Source organism: Podarcis raffonei, chromosome 11, assembly GCF_027172205.1.
Source record: "Podarcis raffonei isolate rPodRaf1 chromosome 11, rPodRaf1.pri, whole genome shotgun sequence".
NCBI lineage: Eukaryota > Metazoa > Chordata > Lepidosauria > Squamata > Lacertidae > Podarcis > Podarcis raffonei.
In genome coordinates this window covers 29,376,029-29,393,112 of record NC_070612.1, presented here as the reverse complement: position 1 = coordinate 29,393,112, position 17,084 = coordinate 29,376,029, and the positions used below count along the sequence as shown (strand labels likewise).

The 17,084-nt window shown below is 39.7% G+C and overlaps 1 protein-coding gene across 2 annotated transcripts in view; it reads right to left on the bottom strand.

Moving 5' to 3' along the window:
* Positions 1-17,084, bottom strand: part of CERT1 (ceramide transporter 1) — a 54,435-nt gene that overhangs the window by 27,482 nt on the left and 9,869 nt on the right. For both annotated transcript variants that reach the window (XM_053409274.1, XM_053409273.1), the window contains exon 3: positions 6,609-6,725. In XM_053409274.1, the coding sequence (XP_053265249.1) occupies positions 6,609-6,725 (117 nt within the window). The remainder of the gene's footprint in view (positions 1-6,608; positions 6,726-17,084) is intronic.

The window sequence follows — 17,084 nt, the reverse complement described above, 5'->3', positions numbered from 1 at the left end:
TAGTTACCATGGTGGGGTAGGGGGATGATAAATCTAAATATGGGGGGAAATTGCAGTGTGGCTTCAGAAAAGGAAGGAATATTAATAGTGCATAGAGATATATGTGTAGAAGTTAGTGGCACATGCAAAAAGCATAAGAAGAAAAACAAAGCAAGCATCATGCAAAGCCCCACCATTCTATGACTGCAGCATCTAAGGCGGAGCAGTTCAATGCCGAACTTTTTATGTCTTGCAGAGCAGATCATTAGTAATTCACTGTAGGAATAACTCCGTTATAATCAAGATGAAAAATGTTGATAAAGGCGTCTTCCACCCTAAGTATGAATAATCCACGTTGCTAAAACAGAGGCAGCCAAAGTCTACTCAACAGAAAAGCTGACAGTCACTACCTTGAAATTAAAGGAATTGCTCATTCTTATTGTAGCAATCAATGCACAATATTAAATCCTAACGCCAATTACCATGCTGAACATCCAGAAGCCATTTTGTCAAATATCCATGCATGGGTGTAGCCTCAAAGCTATACTCAGAACTAACAAAGCACACTGCAACATCTTCACCAGCTTTTTGCATCTCTGAATAGACTCCATTATTCCTTTCAGAAAGCTCTTTCATAGGTTGACAGTCGAGGAGGGGAAAGCCACATGATCCTAAAGCCTTGTGTAATATTCTGTTGGTGCAGGCAGTAGCAGCAAAGCACACCATCAGTGAAACAGCATCCAGCAACACAATAGCTTAAGTATTCAATCACATCAGACCTTCACTGCTGACTCAATCGTCCGATAGGGATTTCCTTAAGTGGGTCAGTAATGCTTCAGAGAGAAAAAGCACAGACTCATAGGAAGCATCACTGGTCCCACGCCCTGATTTCCCATATTTAGATAAATTTACTTTAACCCCTCATGAAGCTTAATGTATTCACCCACTGACTTCTTTTTAGCCTGGCCTACATATTGCATAACAACTACACACAAATAGCTATTCCTCTCCAATTAGAAACCCACACCTAGGAACTGGGAAGTAGCAGGATAAAACACTACAGATGCTTGACACTAATTCTATGCAACACTCTTTACATGTGAAATACCACTTTGCTTGACCTGTACTTTATTAATCAAGTTATAAAAGGAGATAGAAAGTTAAGCAGCATCAAAGTGAAATAATATATTGAAGTAGGTAAGAGGAAGATATATGTGAATGAAAACAGAATAAAAACAGGCAGGCATAGGAAAATAAGACTGGTGAAAGCTGTTATGCAACGAATATTCTCACAGAATGCACACACATATCCCCAAAGACACTGCTGAATGATTTAAAGGAGAGGTGCTTTAAAACACAAGTTCACCAATAGTATTTCATCCACCTAGAATCTGATGGAACTCAGAACAAGAGGGTGAAGAGGAATTGGGCAAAATGTTAGACAACATAAAGGGGTAGTTCACTAGGGGGAACTGTTCCACCCAAAATGGCAGAGACAGGAATCAAACAGAGGACATCCTTTGGCACTGCTCAAGAAGGGTGTCTTGGCTGAGAAGGGACTGATGGCACTGAAGAGCAGCCATACTCCTTAGAACAAATCCACAAACAGATCTCAATGGGATGTTGAGGAGACACATATGGGTGAGGAAGCTGGTAGTAAATGGAAACTGTTCAAAGAATTGTAAAGAAAAAATTCATTTCATAACCACAAAAACTGGGCACCTGCTTTCTCAAAAGAGGCATGGGGAATGCTTTGAAATAAATGTATTTTGATGTTCACATATGACCACATTCAGATAGAGTTTTGACATACGGCTGGTACAATCATCAAATACCAAGGCTGCAGGAATACTTTATGAGACCAGATTAGAAACAGTTTCTTAAGCAAACTGGATGGATAGATCAGGAAAATGTCTTTAGGTTTAATGATAAGATACTGGCTTCAGGAAAGCAATTCACCTACACATGATCTAACTATGCATATCTACATGTGAGCACATACCCACATGAATCACATGAGACTTCTGAATTTCATGTGGCCAGGGCAACCCAGCCAGATGGGCAGAGTATAAATAATAAAATTACTGTTATTATTTTCTTTCCTCATATTGAAACAGAAAATCATAACTATTCCATTTAGATGAAGTGACTACACCAGATTGCAAACTAAAATCTTGGGAAGAAAATAATGACTAAGAATAACATGTCATGAACAATAGTGGCCACTAGATGGAAGCAATAAAAAGAAGATGAAGACTTTGCTTAAGGTTACTATTGGTCAAAGTCCAACAGTAACCTTTATCATGCTTTTATTACATTCAGGTTACTCTGCATTTAAAAATGTTTTCAAAACAGCCTAATTTTAAATGATTAAAGGTTCATACATGTCTGGCTTTAGCTGAAAAAGCCTGTACAGCTTCAGGTTTCTTAAATTAAAATCAAGGTTAGATTTTATTTTTGTAGAGTGTTCAGACCTAGCTACTTTATAGTAAAACCTGAATACAAGGCAGACCTCAGGGTTCTGGACACATTGTAAAAGATAATGCTTAACCCCCTCCTGCCAATTCTATTGTTCTGAAACACTCGCTATTGAATTTATTGCATCTCTTTATGGAATATATTAAGGGCACCCTCATTATTTGTGTTGTGACAACTGCACCATACAGTTTTTCACCAGGCACAGAATTCTGCATCCTAAATCTCAGCTTGCTCTACATATAAACAAAGCTTGCATAAAAGTTTGCTTTTAAAAATTGCTATGGATTAAATAGTAAGAGGAGCCCTGCTGGATCAAACCAAAAGTCCATCAAGTCCAGCATCCCCTTTCGGACAGTAGCCAGCTGCCTATGGAAAGCCCCAAAACAGTGGCTGATGGAAACTGTATTCCAACAACTTTGAAGGCACCAGTTGCCTACCCCAGATTTAGTCTTGAAAGTTGTACTGCCTAGCAAAGTATCAGATCCCAGAGTCAGAAGCAAATGGGCTTCTATACCTTCCGTGGCACTTTGCCCCATACAAGCATAGGTAATAGGAATATAGACAGCTGCTTACACCAAGTGAGACTATTGGGGCCAGATAGACTGGAAATGCTTCTCCAGCATTTCAGACAGGGATCAAAACTGGCACCTTTTGTTTTGCAATCAAAACATGTGCTCTACTACTAAGCTCTGTACTGAAATAGGCATATGAAAATAAGTTTGCTTGCTTACTTGTTTTTTAACAAGAGTTGCATATATAGCTCTCTAGCCATACATTTTCAGATACAGTATCTCAAAAACTTGAATAGAATAGTGTATAAAGAAATAGAACAGACTATCTTTAAGCAGACATAGAACAATCACCTTAAATCAATATATAAATGTGAAAGTAGAAAAGGTATACGTAACTTAAATATAATTATGTATAGGTATAGGATTATGCATAGGTAATAGGAATATAGACAGCTGCTTACACCAAGTGAGACTATTGGGGCCAGATAGACTGGAAATGCTTCTCCAGCATTTCAGACAGGGAGCAAAACTGGCACCTTTTGTTTTGCAATCAAAACATGTGCTCTACTACTAAGCTCTGTACTGAAATAGGCATATGAAAATAAGTTTGCTTGCTTACTTGTTTTTTAACAAGAGTTGCATATATAGCTCTCTAGCCATACATTTTCAGATACAGTATCTCAAAAACTTGAATAGAATAGTGTATAAAGAAATAGAACAGACTATCTTTAAGCAGACATAGAACAATCACCTTAAATCAATATATAAATGTGAAAGTAGAAAAGGTATACGTAACTTAAATATAATTATGTATAAATTGATATGTTTTACAGCAGGAAGAAATTTCTACATTGATCAATTTTTCCAGGCTGCATCAGGATTTTATACAGGTACTAAATGGGAATCAATGTTTAATTCAATTTTTTCTCTGTCTTCTATCTCTCCAAAGTACGTATTCTTTCAGAAGCTCTGCTATATCCCAAATTCTAGCTAGCTATTGCCAAGCTGTGGTGGTGAAGCTCACCTCCATTTCTGAGTTGCTAGAATTCTAGATACACTTGGAAGATTCCGTATTAACTCTAATTGCCATCCACACAATCTAGCAGTATTGTCAAAGGCTCTAAAGGTATAATCTGATTAATCATGAAGGATATCATATATTATATTTATTTTTGCAAAACAATGTAATTTTGGGTAGTCACATCAGATAGGTTTGAAATTAGCCCTTTGTGTTTTCTATCTCCATTGTCTACACACATTTTACTTGAAACCTTTTGGGGGAATCTTAGTAGAAAAGCAGCCAATAAAATAAAATAAAGTGCTTGATTTTCTAAGTGCTGCTTTGTGGATTTACTTTTTTAAAAAATGATATGAGAGAGCAAAGTACAGTACACAAAGTCCTGAATACAGTATTTCTAGAAAGTTATCTGCCTCAACTCAAAGTCCAAGGAGAGACAAAGATAGTATCTCACTGGACTGACTCCTTCAACATGGCTAAGTTTTCAGCCCATGTTACAGGGCTCAATTGCAATAAAAACACATTTATTTCAACATCAGTTAGGAATTTCTCTACTGGACCAGTAGAGAAAAGTAGTTCTTCAATCACATAATACAGGGTTAATGTCGCTTGCCCACTAGTTACCAAACAGGGCAGAAGTCTTTGGGCTGTAACCTCATGGGATAGTTAAGCTAATACATTCAATTTTTGATTGAATGTATGTGGAGTTCAAAACACCCATTTGAGAGAACAGATACTCATTTGAAAGCCCATGGAATAGAGAAGCAGTTTAGAATGGGGAGAAGGATGGCCACTTTCTCTGTATTATGTTGCTTCCTTGTGTTATATTCCCACTTCCAAAGCAACTTAATTTTTATTTTTAAAAGTGCAATGAGATTCTTGCATATGATATGTAGTTTGCCCCCTCAGGAAAATGCAGGTGTGCTTGCTGGAGGTGCCCATCTCTGGTGTTTGGGCACTGGATATCCTTTCCCTATTTTAAACATAACTGAAAACTTGTTTTAAGCTTTGCTTACAGGATAGTTGGGCACACTGCAAAGTACAGTGCCAAAAAACTACAACAACTCACCACCTTAATTTAACTGGAGCCATTTTAGTGCTGTGTGAGCTATTTTGGTAGTGTTTTTTTGGCTCGCTACATATATTCATATATGCTTAATTCTTTGATATAATGCTTGACCAGTTTTGAGTTTTCTCCTCTGCTGCATTTTCCTGGCCCTGCACCCTGATTTTGTTCAACATTTTATTTTATTTTATTGAATTTCATATAGTTTATTTAAGATTCAACGATAACAAGAAAAACCACATCAGTTCATTACAATTGCCCATACTTAACAATAATTGACAAGTTATAGAACATCACTTTAACTTACTCAAATTTTCATATTTAAAAGAAAAAGAAAAAGAAAAGGAAAGGGGTAAAAGAAAAAAAGAAAAAGAAAAAAGGGTTAAGAGTTTAAAAAGAGAGAAACAAAATAAACACATTTGACTTCTGATTAGACTCATTGTATTATTGTTTCTATTATTTTTTCACACACAGTTCTGGATTATTGTATTACTTTCTTTGTTTTCATCAGATACCAAAAACACTATGATTTTAAGCATCCAACACCATTAATCATGTTGACTGAGGTTGATGGGAGTTGAAGTCCATCATCTGAAGGGCCACAGGCATATCCCAACCACACAGGCAGCCTGGTCACATGCATCCCCCCCCCCCATTTCTCCAAGTTCAGTTGCTGAGGTTCTTTTAGAGGTTGCTATGTGTGTTTTTGGCTTTGTTGACTTTATAGCCTTTTGAAAGAATATTTTTAGTGTTTTCATTCTATTGTATATTATTTAATACTGGCTTGCGTGCAAAATATGCATCCTATAAATGTTCTGAATAAAGAAAAGCACATTTGATTTTCCAGGAAAGATGTTTAATGGAAAGTTCACTCCTTCTGTAACTTCATAATACCCTTTGAAAAATCAACAGCTGGTTGCTTATACTGCCACACGAGCACCAGATCCATCATTCAGACCCAAATCAGAATATTAAATGTTTAACCATATGACTTTAATCTGATTAGGAACATTATCTTTATGCCTAACCACTATACAAGAACACAAAAAACCAAATCATAGTTCAGTTTTAGTTTCAAAAACCTTTGAAAACTAACATCACATCCAGTCATTATCTTCAAGATCAATTCAACAGCATCTTTTAGCATTGTATTTTTAACAACCACTACAAGTTCTTCTTACTTTAATCCTTGTAACAATCTATTTTTAAACTTTACCATTAGCATATGATAGCTTGCTCAAAATGGTTTAAACTCTTATTTGCTGGATATAATTGATGTTGCTTATTTTCTGTATTGCCACGCATTGATTCCAAGTATCACCAAGCCTTTCATTACTGCTACATTTGTCAAGTGCAAAGTCTTACATAATTGTCATTTCACTCATTATACCCATTCTTATATCACAGGTTACAATACTTAAATACGATTTTCAATTCTTGAGGACATCTGCATCTGTTTTGGCATAGAAATGTCACTGAAGTGTTTAAGCAAAGCCCCTGGAGGCTCATCCATAACCACACACCATTATTAATTGCTAAGGAACAGAAACCATACCTTGTGCTGTTCAATTGCATCTATCCATTGTTGTCTATGATCTGGATCTTGAGCCCGTAGATACCAAACGCTATCATTCACGCTAATATCAAATCTGCACTCATCAAAATCATGGGGCTGTGGAAGGAAAAATGGAAGGTCATTATAACAATAAGAATTATACATAAAGGAGATAACACGTGGCACCTTGCCGTTTGCCATGTTTCGGGGGGACGGACCTCATTGTTTCCCAACCAAGTTCATACCTGCTTAGTTTTGGCAATGCTGCCGCTCCAGATACTCCCAGACCATTCACCGGGCCCAAATCATGTTAAACCTGATTTCACCAGCTTCATTTTCTGTGACAGTCTTAGCAGTCCTTTAACAAGCTACCATATACCAAATTAGACCATCAGTTTATGTACCCCTGTACGGACTACTGTGACATGCAGTGGCTCTCTAAAATCTCAGATAAAGCCTTTTCCATAATTTGCTACTTTAATCTTAAAAAACAACACCACACACCACACAGGTATTTTCATTTATTCATATTTATATCCAGCCTTTATCATCGATACCACAGCAGATGACAATTCACATTAAAAGACCCAATAAAAGTTAATCATTATGTTTCATATTAGTTGCTATATTCAGCCAAACTGAGATAATCATGATTATTAATGTTGCACTGTCAGGATTCAACCAAGAAAAATCAGAATATAGTACCTTTATGAAATAGAAAGGTTAATGAAGCAAACTCTGAACATTAATGAAGATCTACAAAATAAGTTAACTGCATGAGTAGAATTACTACTGAGAATGCAGTAAAATTTATTGACACATTTAATATCCTGTATTTTTGACCGAGACACCAATCTCCAAGGCAGCAACAATTCAATAAAAACCAGAATACAATTAAAAACCAGTGCATAGAAACATACAACACCAAACCAATGAAAGCAGCAGAAAGCAATTACATTAGAGGTTTCCCTTTAAAATAGTATTTCTTGATTATGATGAAAGCAGATGAACTTCAGCATACAGCAGATTCACGCGGAATACTCCAGCCCCAAAGCTTAAAATGATCCCTTCAGACCATCATGGGAAGGGAAGTATTAAATCAGTGGTATGCAACTTTTCATTAGAGCAGAACCTTGTGTTCTCCAGATGTTTTGAACTCCAATTCCCATCAGCCCCAGCCAGCATAGCCAGTGCCAGGGATGATTTGAGTTGCTATATGAAACATATGGAGAGGACCAGGCTATGGGAAGGCTGCACTAGAGTGAGCAGGAACATAATAATTATGCCTTGCAGTGATGTTTGTTCTGATGATTATTTAATTTCTATACTGTTTAATACATTAACAATATATCTTAACTGAAGCAACAACAAATATCTTAAACAAAACATATAAAAAACATAAAAAACATATAAAAATGTTACATTAACACAAAGTTACTACTATATATAAACTACATATAAATCAGTATTAATTGATTTTTCCTTCTGACACACCCTACCTCTCAGCCTCCAGGTTCTCACTCAGGGTCAAGACCCTGAAGAGTAAGCAGCAGTAGAATGATTAATTATAGCTATCGTATTATACAAATTGGCATGCCATACAATACAAAAGATTGTAGTCTGTTTCATGTAAGAGCCAAGGGTGCAATAGCCCCCTCCCACCTCCTTTTACTTAATTGCATCACATGTCAGTGATCTGTTTGTGGACCAGGACAGAATGTCCTCCTCAATGGTAGTTTCTCTATAAGTTTATTTCCCATATTTCACCTAACCTACTACTTCCTTAAGAGCTTTTACTTATATGTGCCCTGAAGTCCATGATTATTCAAGACTCACCAGTGAAGGTTTCTATAAAAAAACACAGCAACTTGTGAGGAGGGGGAACAACCCAGTATAATTAGATACAGTAGCACTGTGGTAAGAGAAGTACAGAAGACACCAGATCTCAGAAGACTGAATAGTAGCAGCACAGATTGCTTCTGATTCATGAAAACCCCAGGAAGTGTTGTAAGCCAGGAGAGGTTCTTAGACGCAGAGTTTCATGCAAGCTTAAATGTGGCTGCTTGGAAGATGACACTCACGTGTCATAGTTCGCATTTCCATACAATTGGCCAATACTTATTTTGAAAGATGAGGCCTCAGCACTACAAAATCTCTTGTAAGTTTCTCAGAGATGAAATGCCATCCCAACTACTTGTGCAAACTGTCTACTTGCCTGAGCACCATAATATGGAAGCCAGAAGCCGAGCGATATTCCAATTCCCCTTCCATGAAAAGAAAATCTGAAAGCATTTTTTGCACCAGTTCACTTACAAATCATTATTGGAACTAAGTCTCATTCAAACCTCATGGAACTAGTAATGCAGTTGCTTCTTTGACAGGTTCATAACAATGAGCACTGCTTATTTAGAATTTCAACATCACAATAGACATTTGCCACAGGTCAGGTAACAGAATGAGGAACAGCCTCAGAGTTGAAGATTCTGCCTTCCCTCAACTGAAGGAGAATGGAAGTGAATCATTAATATGATTTATTAACGTAACTTTTACAATGGAACTTTCACAATGGAACAAGGTTGGTGATTGCTTCCAACTAGGGATGGTTAGGATTGTGCTGTATGACTATCTTTACCCAAATCTTTGGCTGCAAAGACTTGTCTATCTGTAGACTGCTCTAGGCCTTCCAGGATGCCTCTCTAAAGGACGAGTTGCTAGTTTGTAAAAGCAGGATGCATCTTTGTAAATCTTAATCTAGACCAACACAGGAGAGGGAGCATTTAGATCAACAAATAATTTGAAACTGCCTGTGAGTGACTATCAAAGCCAAGCAGAAAACAAAATCTCAGTGCACCACATGGCATTCTTTTTTACAAGCTCAACGTGCAATAAAGCCTACCATTACATGCTACTTGTAATTTACCATTTAGCATCAGCCCTATTTGAAGGGCCAGTGAACTTGCTAATTCATACAGCCTTTCTTCCTCCTTTTCCAGAAGTTAAAGTATGTTTATGACACCACTGTCAGTTACTGCAGAATCATGACTAAGGCTACAAGAAACACCCAGCTCATGTCCCCAGTAGGGCTGGGCGATACCAGCTTTTCAACATCGCAGTGTATCACTAGCCAAACATTGCGGTTTGGCGATATATCACAGTGTTGAAAAAACCAAAATGCATTGGTCTCTGCCCACAAGACACTGGGTGAAACTGCCCCAGCTCTGGTGGTTTCACTCAGGCACTTGTGGGCTGGGACAATGAAGCTTGTTTGCACTGCTCAGCTGGGGATCAGGAACATTCCCCTTCCCCAGCTGAGACAGCCTCAGTGCTAACTATTTGTTGCGGGGAGCAGCAACCACGATCCCCTCAGCTGAGCAGTTTCACTGAGCCCCCACCCTGCCACTGGCATAGGGACTCAGGAGCAGTGGCGGTTTCCCCAGCAATATACCACTGAGTGAAGCTGACATCATGGCCTGCTCTTCATACCGGTCCTGGGTGATATATTGATATACTGCCCAGGCCTATTGCCCAGTGGAGTGTTATTGCTCAAACTTCCTACCAGTTGAAGGCTCTGAGACCATGTTCTACCCAAGGGATATATAATTCCATCACTTTTTGTCTAGCAGTCCTGCCACTTCCGATACTGTATTCTTTGGAAGCTAGTAGCTTTGTATGGTGGATTACCAATGCTGTTGGGAAATGATTCTGCCAGGCAGATTAATCACTGATTTCCTGTTCAACCAGCAATAAACACAGCAGGCATACTGTCAGAATTTTACTTCATATTCAAACACAATTACTGCTGCTCTTCAGAGCTTATTTTACAGGCCCCTGCACATAGCTGAGTTGTTCAACTTTACTTTTCTGTCTGAAAAATGGTCCCCAAAGAATATCCTTTCTTCTTTCTATCTTTTAAAAAGGTCTGTTTCAGAGTCTGGAAACCCTATAGGTGACAGAATATTTAAGAGTCTATAAAACACAGCTCCATCTAAATTAAATATTAAAAATAGATGATACAAAGTTAGTCAGGTCTAGGAACACAAAAGATATTGCTAAAACTAATATTTTACAACTGGATTTTAGACTTTGGCTGCATTCACATGTCATGCAGAGCCATTTTATAAAAGACAAAGGTGTGTGATTCAATTTGTTAAGAAGTTGCATGGAGTTGTATCCAATGTTAGTCATGCTCAGAAATTAGTTCTTCTGAGCATCTGACCTAGCGGAGTGTGTAGAAAAATGGATGAATGCAGAACCTTTTATTCCTTCCTCTTTCCTCCTCTCCTCAAGCTTAATCTGCTCCAGAGAAATTGGCCCTTTTGCACCTCTGCTCAGTGACCAGTTGGCCTCTGCTGTTTAGGAAGCACATATTTTCCTCATGTTAGTGTTCTTTTTCTTTCTTTCTCTTTCCCTTCCATAGAGCTCTGGCACTTGAGCAAACTCAAGAAGGCACTACCAAGTCTTGGATTGAAATTAACGTGTTACTTTTGTTTCCTGAATTTCCATATCAAGAACTATTTTAGCTGGCAACACTGCTTGGTATTTAATGTGCTCCCTAGGTTGTTGTTCTTTTGTCACTAGTAGAGATTTAGGGTTGTTTTCAATATTAGTTCCTTTGAATAGTTATTAAAGCTTACTACCAATATAACCAATTCATAAACACCCCACCTTTTGTAATTGGACCTAAACTAAAGTACCTAATGAACTGCACCTAATTTCCTCTTCTTTTAGTATTTAAATCTTTAATGGATGCACAAAGCACACCACAGGTTATAAAAGTTCAATTTTTGCTAATACTCTTATTAGCTCTATTAATCAGGTCAAACACAGTACAGGAACAAAGAAATTCAAAGGATAAAAATTAATTATGAACTAAGAACCTTATTAACATCACAATCACGGCTTTCACGAGGTACATACAGCTCATTCGGGTGACACGGGATGTCATTTCATTGCTATTATTTTCAGTTCATTACAATGTCTACCACTGCAACTATTGGTCACATTTACATGCAACATTTCTTAAACACAGCGTAAAGTGACATACATTGAGGTTCCGAGGTGTCCCATCCAAGCACTGATAAGATGCAAACCTAGTTAGCTACAGAAAATACTGCTGAGTATTTTGCACTGATACCATAATTCTGGCCCACTTATAACCACATAGGTGTATGCAATACTGAGATTAACTTTTAAAAGATGCATTCTTCACAACATTGCTTTCTTTATCAGATATACAAACAAAGATCTCAATTCTGAGTGGCAGTCCTTGCGTAGCAAAAGCAGACCCATCCATGCACAAGAGGGAGATATCAGTAGGGGGACTCAAACAGCCCACTAAGAATGCTCAGTGTGCATGAATCCTAGCTTGAACAACAGCATTCCACACCACAACATTTTGTTGTGTGTGACACTTGTAGCAAGTTTTAGATAGCTTTCCAGTCTACTTAATGATCAGATAATCTTGCACTAAAGTCGAGTGCATTGGCCAAAATGTTGTCATTCTTCCAATAAAGTTTTCAGCTTGCTTATTGGAATCCCTTCTTCATTCAAAACATTGGTCAGAGATCCAGAGAGGTTTCTGTACAAATAACTTATTACAAACTCAGTGTTTGTTGCTGATTCAGTCAATTTCCCTTTCCAACAGCAGCCCCTAGGTGCAATATTGCTCTGGAGGGTCCCCTAAGTTGTAAGGGCAGCTTTTGTGAGATGTATGGGCAGGAAGCGACTGGCTGTAAAGTCCTGGTGCAGACAAAGAAGACATAGACTGTCTTCTTTGTATCATGGAATGGTCAAAAGACTGAACTTTGCATCAGAAGGTACCTGGTTCAAATCTTGTCTCTACCATGAACTTCTAGGTGAACCTTACTAAAGCTCCCCCTCCCCCAACCTCAGACACTGCCATCTGCAATACGACTTAAATATGACCTGGCTTACAGAAGGGGTGGGGAAACATTTGGCTCCATGGACCAGGTTCTTATTAGGTTTAGACAAAATTTGACAGGTGGGTAGGGCTATCCACTTATCAATCACCTGAGGTCACTATGGCAGCACTTCAAAGCTCTTTGCTAAAACAGAAGATGAAAGCTCAACTTAAGTAGGCAGTTAAAGGCAAACCCCTTCCTGATGACAAGCAGTGTGTACTAAACACCTAGCTAAAACGAAGGGTTGCCCCTCCATTTTAGTATAGGTTTCAATGCAAACCCCTGTCATCAAGAAGGGGCTTGTACTGAATCCTGCCGAACTGAGCAGAATTTAAGTCTCCTCTCAACAGCTGATGAGCGAGAGATTAAATCCTGCTGCCATGACTACATATGCCAGTTCCATGAGGAATTGAAACTCCCACCCCGGCTAATTGGAGTGCTGTCAGCTGATGGACAAGTGGGTGTGCTTAAAAAAAAGAAACCAGCCTCAAGGACAAAACTAGAACCCACGGCAAACCAAGATTGGCCCATGGGCCAGAGGTTCCCTACCACTGCCTCACAGCACTGTTGTAAGGACTGCAGCTACATAACATATGTGAGACATTTTGAGCACTCAAAGGCATTATACAATTGTTACCGTATTTTTCGCCCTATAGGACACACTTTTTCCCCTTCAAAAATGAAGGGGAAATGTGTGTGCGTCCTATGGGGCGAATGCAGGCTTTCACTGAAGCCTGGAGAGCGAGAGGCGTCGGTGCGAACCGACCCCTCTCCCTCTCCAGGCTTCAGGAAGCTATCCACAAGCCTTGCAAGCCCAGCGGGAGTTCCAGCGGGCTCGCAAGGCTTGCGGGCAGCAGCCTGCAGCCCGAAGCACGGGGTGCCCTCCGGAGGATGCCCCGTGCTTCGTGCAGGTGTCCGCAAGCCTTGCGCGCCCGGGGGGAGTTACCGCGGGCTCGCAAGGCTTGCGGGCGGCAGCCTGCAGCTCAAAGCATGGGGCGCCCTCCGGAGGACGCCCCGTGCTTCGCGCAGGTGTCCGCAAGCCTTGCACGCCCGGGGGGAGTTCCCCCCAGGCGTGCAAGGCTTGCGGGCAACAGCCTGTTCTGGGGGCTGGAGACGGGGGAAGCTCCGGCTTCCCCCGCCCCCAGCTTCCAGTGACGCAAGCAAGCTCCGGGAGCGATGGCGAGGTTGCAAAACCTCGCCATCGCTCCCGGACCCATTCTGGGGGCTGGGGGAAGCTCGGGTTTCCCCCGCCCCGCAAGCAAGCTCCGGGAGCGATGGCGAGGTTGCGCAACCTCGCCTTCGCTCCTGGACCCCCAGCCCCGAAGCTAAAAACGAAGCCAGGACAGCGAGCGGGATCCATCCCGCTCACTGTTATGGCTTCTTTGCTCTTTGGGGCTCGGGGGGGAAACAATTTTTTTTTCTTTATTCCCCCCCCCCCAAAATAAGTGCGTCCTATGGGCCGGTGCGTCCTATAGGGCGAAAAATACGGTAAGTATTATCATAGTTGTTTTGAAGTATGTTATTTTTCTTATTCCAATAAGCCTTAAATACTGAACCATGCACCTTCCCATTCTCATTCTGCACACATGACTTAAAAACAGTTTTAACATTAAACAACAAATACTCAGCGAGGCAACATTTTGCAACCATGGATTTATTTTTCAATGCTTTCTATCAATATGTTATTTTATATATATATATATAAAAAAAACTACTGGAGGAAAACATTTTTTGGCTGTATTGCAAGGGCAAACAGACCAACAACTCCCCCCACCCTTCTATTTTACAACCCAGCAACCATGTTCACTCAACCCAAGCAAATTTTTGTAAAAACACCACAGTGCTTTTACGGCCAAATGCAGCTGTAACATTATGCTTGTATCAGGAGTTTCAAAGTCAGGTTTCCACAGTGTTGCATGCCACGGAGAGTGAGCCTTGTACTCAATCTGGAAATGACAGAGAGGGTGGAAACCACCCTGACAATTGTGCAATGATCCCTGCCCCTCCCTGGCTCTAAAGTGGGGAGGAAGGATGGAGGTGATTTGTCTACTATAATCAGAATGCCTTGACCATGAAGGCCTAACCAACTGAAAAGATTTCCAGAGATGAAAGGGAAACAGAGAGGGAGAGTCTCCTTGGTGCCTCTCAGTTAAGGTGACTGGAGTATCATGACCAAGCAGTAGCCTGATTGGCAACTGCTGCACAAAATAAGGAATGGGAGATTGGATGCTTCTTGACTAAGGTGTCTGTAAATGCAACAGCCAGACAGGGAGGAATGTTATTTGTGGGGGGTGGGGAGGCACTAGATTCATGCTCCAAGGTGTGGGTCACCTGACCCTTCTCCCCTTTTAAATAAACTTTTTTTCCCTTCAAATCTTCATTTACAGGGCAACTAGAGGCACTGCAAACTATAGCAATCTATGGTATAGCCCAATATCCTCCCAATACTCAAGATAAGCTTTTCAGGGGCTGCATTGAGTAGGAGGAATCAGTAATAAATAGGTGTCCTGCCTTTCACAAGCTGGGGACAATCTTAATTGGGCTGTTACACTCTGCTTTGTACCATTCACTCATGAGCGGGAGGGTCCCTATTTTCACATTTGAAATGTTAGAGGGCATATCACTGCCAACAGGTTATCTTCAGAGATTCAGTTGCCACACAAAATTGGTTTGCATTTGGCATCTACATCTTAGTAGAACAGATGCAATTTAAAAGGGTATTTTTCTTTTTTCGGGGGAGGGGGGAGGTGAGTTTGAAATTATAAATTACATTTTTCCTTTAAAAACTTTCAAAGCAATTGCTTCATAGCTATTTCCCCAGCCTATAAAGGAAGCAAACCTGTGCCTCTGCTGTAAATAAATGTGCAGTGCAACATCTACTGTGTTTATACAGAAGATTTACTGCTTCCACTACACTTCCTCTCAGGTTCCACAGCAGTTCCTAAACAATAGTTGCCAAGCCTTCTCTAAATAATCAGAAAACAATCAGGTCAAGGAAAGAGAATCAGAAACTGTACATCTGTTCACAATTGTGTACAATTGTTGTGAAGGGCATGTTCCACCAGTGAGGTAGTTTCACAAGTTGCTTCAAAGTTACAGGGATTGGAGCGTTTTTAAGTAATAGTCTAAGAAGATGCAACACAGGGCTTCTGATTTTTAAAAGATGTAGTTGCAATGTTACCAGATTATATGTTCTGGCAAAATCATAAAATTTTGTAGTGTGTTCTTAACGAAAATACAACAGCAAACACTGCTATATGTGACTATGGCTCAACACTAACCAATTTATGACACAAATATTACATTTTATTATAAACAGCAGATAAAGATCTGTGAAAAAAATTCTTTCAGTATCAGGAAGAGGGATGGTGTAACTCTAGCATATCAATCTGAGGTCTTTAAAATGTAATTTTAACTTAAAACATTTTCTTCATGTCTGGACAGTGAATCTGCAGCAATATGGTTTTCTAAATCCTATGCTACAATAATTTTCTCACTTAACATTCTAAATGACAAATCTGAACAGTACAGATTGGTATCATATAAAGTTGTTATGGTACTAATGGAGGAACAGCTGAAGCTAATTATTAACTAGCAGTGCATATAATCAAATATGGGATCCGCCTGCTTTCAAAGACATAGAAACCAAAGAGATAAACTGACAGGAGCCTCTTTATTGGGTTTTTGTCCTAAACAATATGTGGGAACAGGGTGCATAACCAATGCAGGATTGAACCCTGCCCTCCTGCCCATCAGCTGAAGTCACCAGTTATATCATCTAATGGGCATGGTTTGGAGAAAATGGCCTTTCAGGCCAAACTGAACCCCTTGGCAGGCCAAGACTGGGTTGGATTCCCATCCCTTTTTAAAATTAACTAAACTTTTTAGTCCTGCTTTTTAACTTGGTCACATTCATGCCTTCCCTCAAAATTAGGAGTGCTAGTCTGGTAAGGATGCACAGAATTATGTTAGAGTTCTCTTGCCCCCTCACAAGTTCCCAGGGATTATTCAGGAAAGAAGAGGGTTACTATTAAACTGCTTTAAATTACTGCCATGCTACAGGTAGCTGTTGCTGCAACTTTACACTACCTAGCGAATATATTTTAGGACGCAAACTCCATGACTGTTTTTGCAAAATCATAAAATTTGGTAGTGTGTAGTTAATGAAACCACAACAGCAAACACTGTTATATCATCAAGTGACTACGGTTCAATACTAACCAATTTTGAGACATTGCCCATCTGTCAACCATGCGAAATCATAATTATGTTGTTTCATGGCCACCCACCTGCCAATTTAGGCTGGTCACAGTAAGGATCTGGTCTGTGGAGTTTAAAAATGTTCCCCACCCCTGATGTACAAGAAGACCCCAATAAATGGGGCAACAAGACATTTTAAAGTATTTTTGTTAACACAAATATTTACAAATTAATGAATGGCAAAATCTTCTTAGAAAACATACCTTTCCCACTTTTAAAAGAGGCAAGCTGCTGTTTCAAAAGTGGCTTGTCTCCTTGGCAGCAGAAACACTGCATTAAAAAACAAACAAGCTCC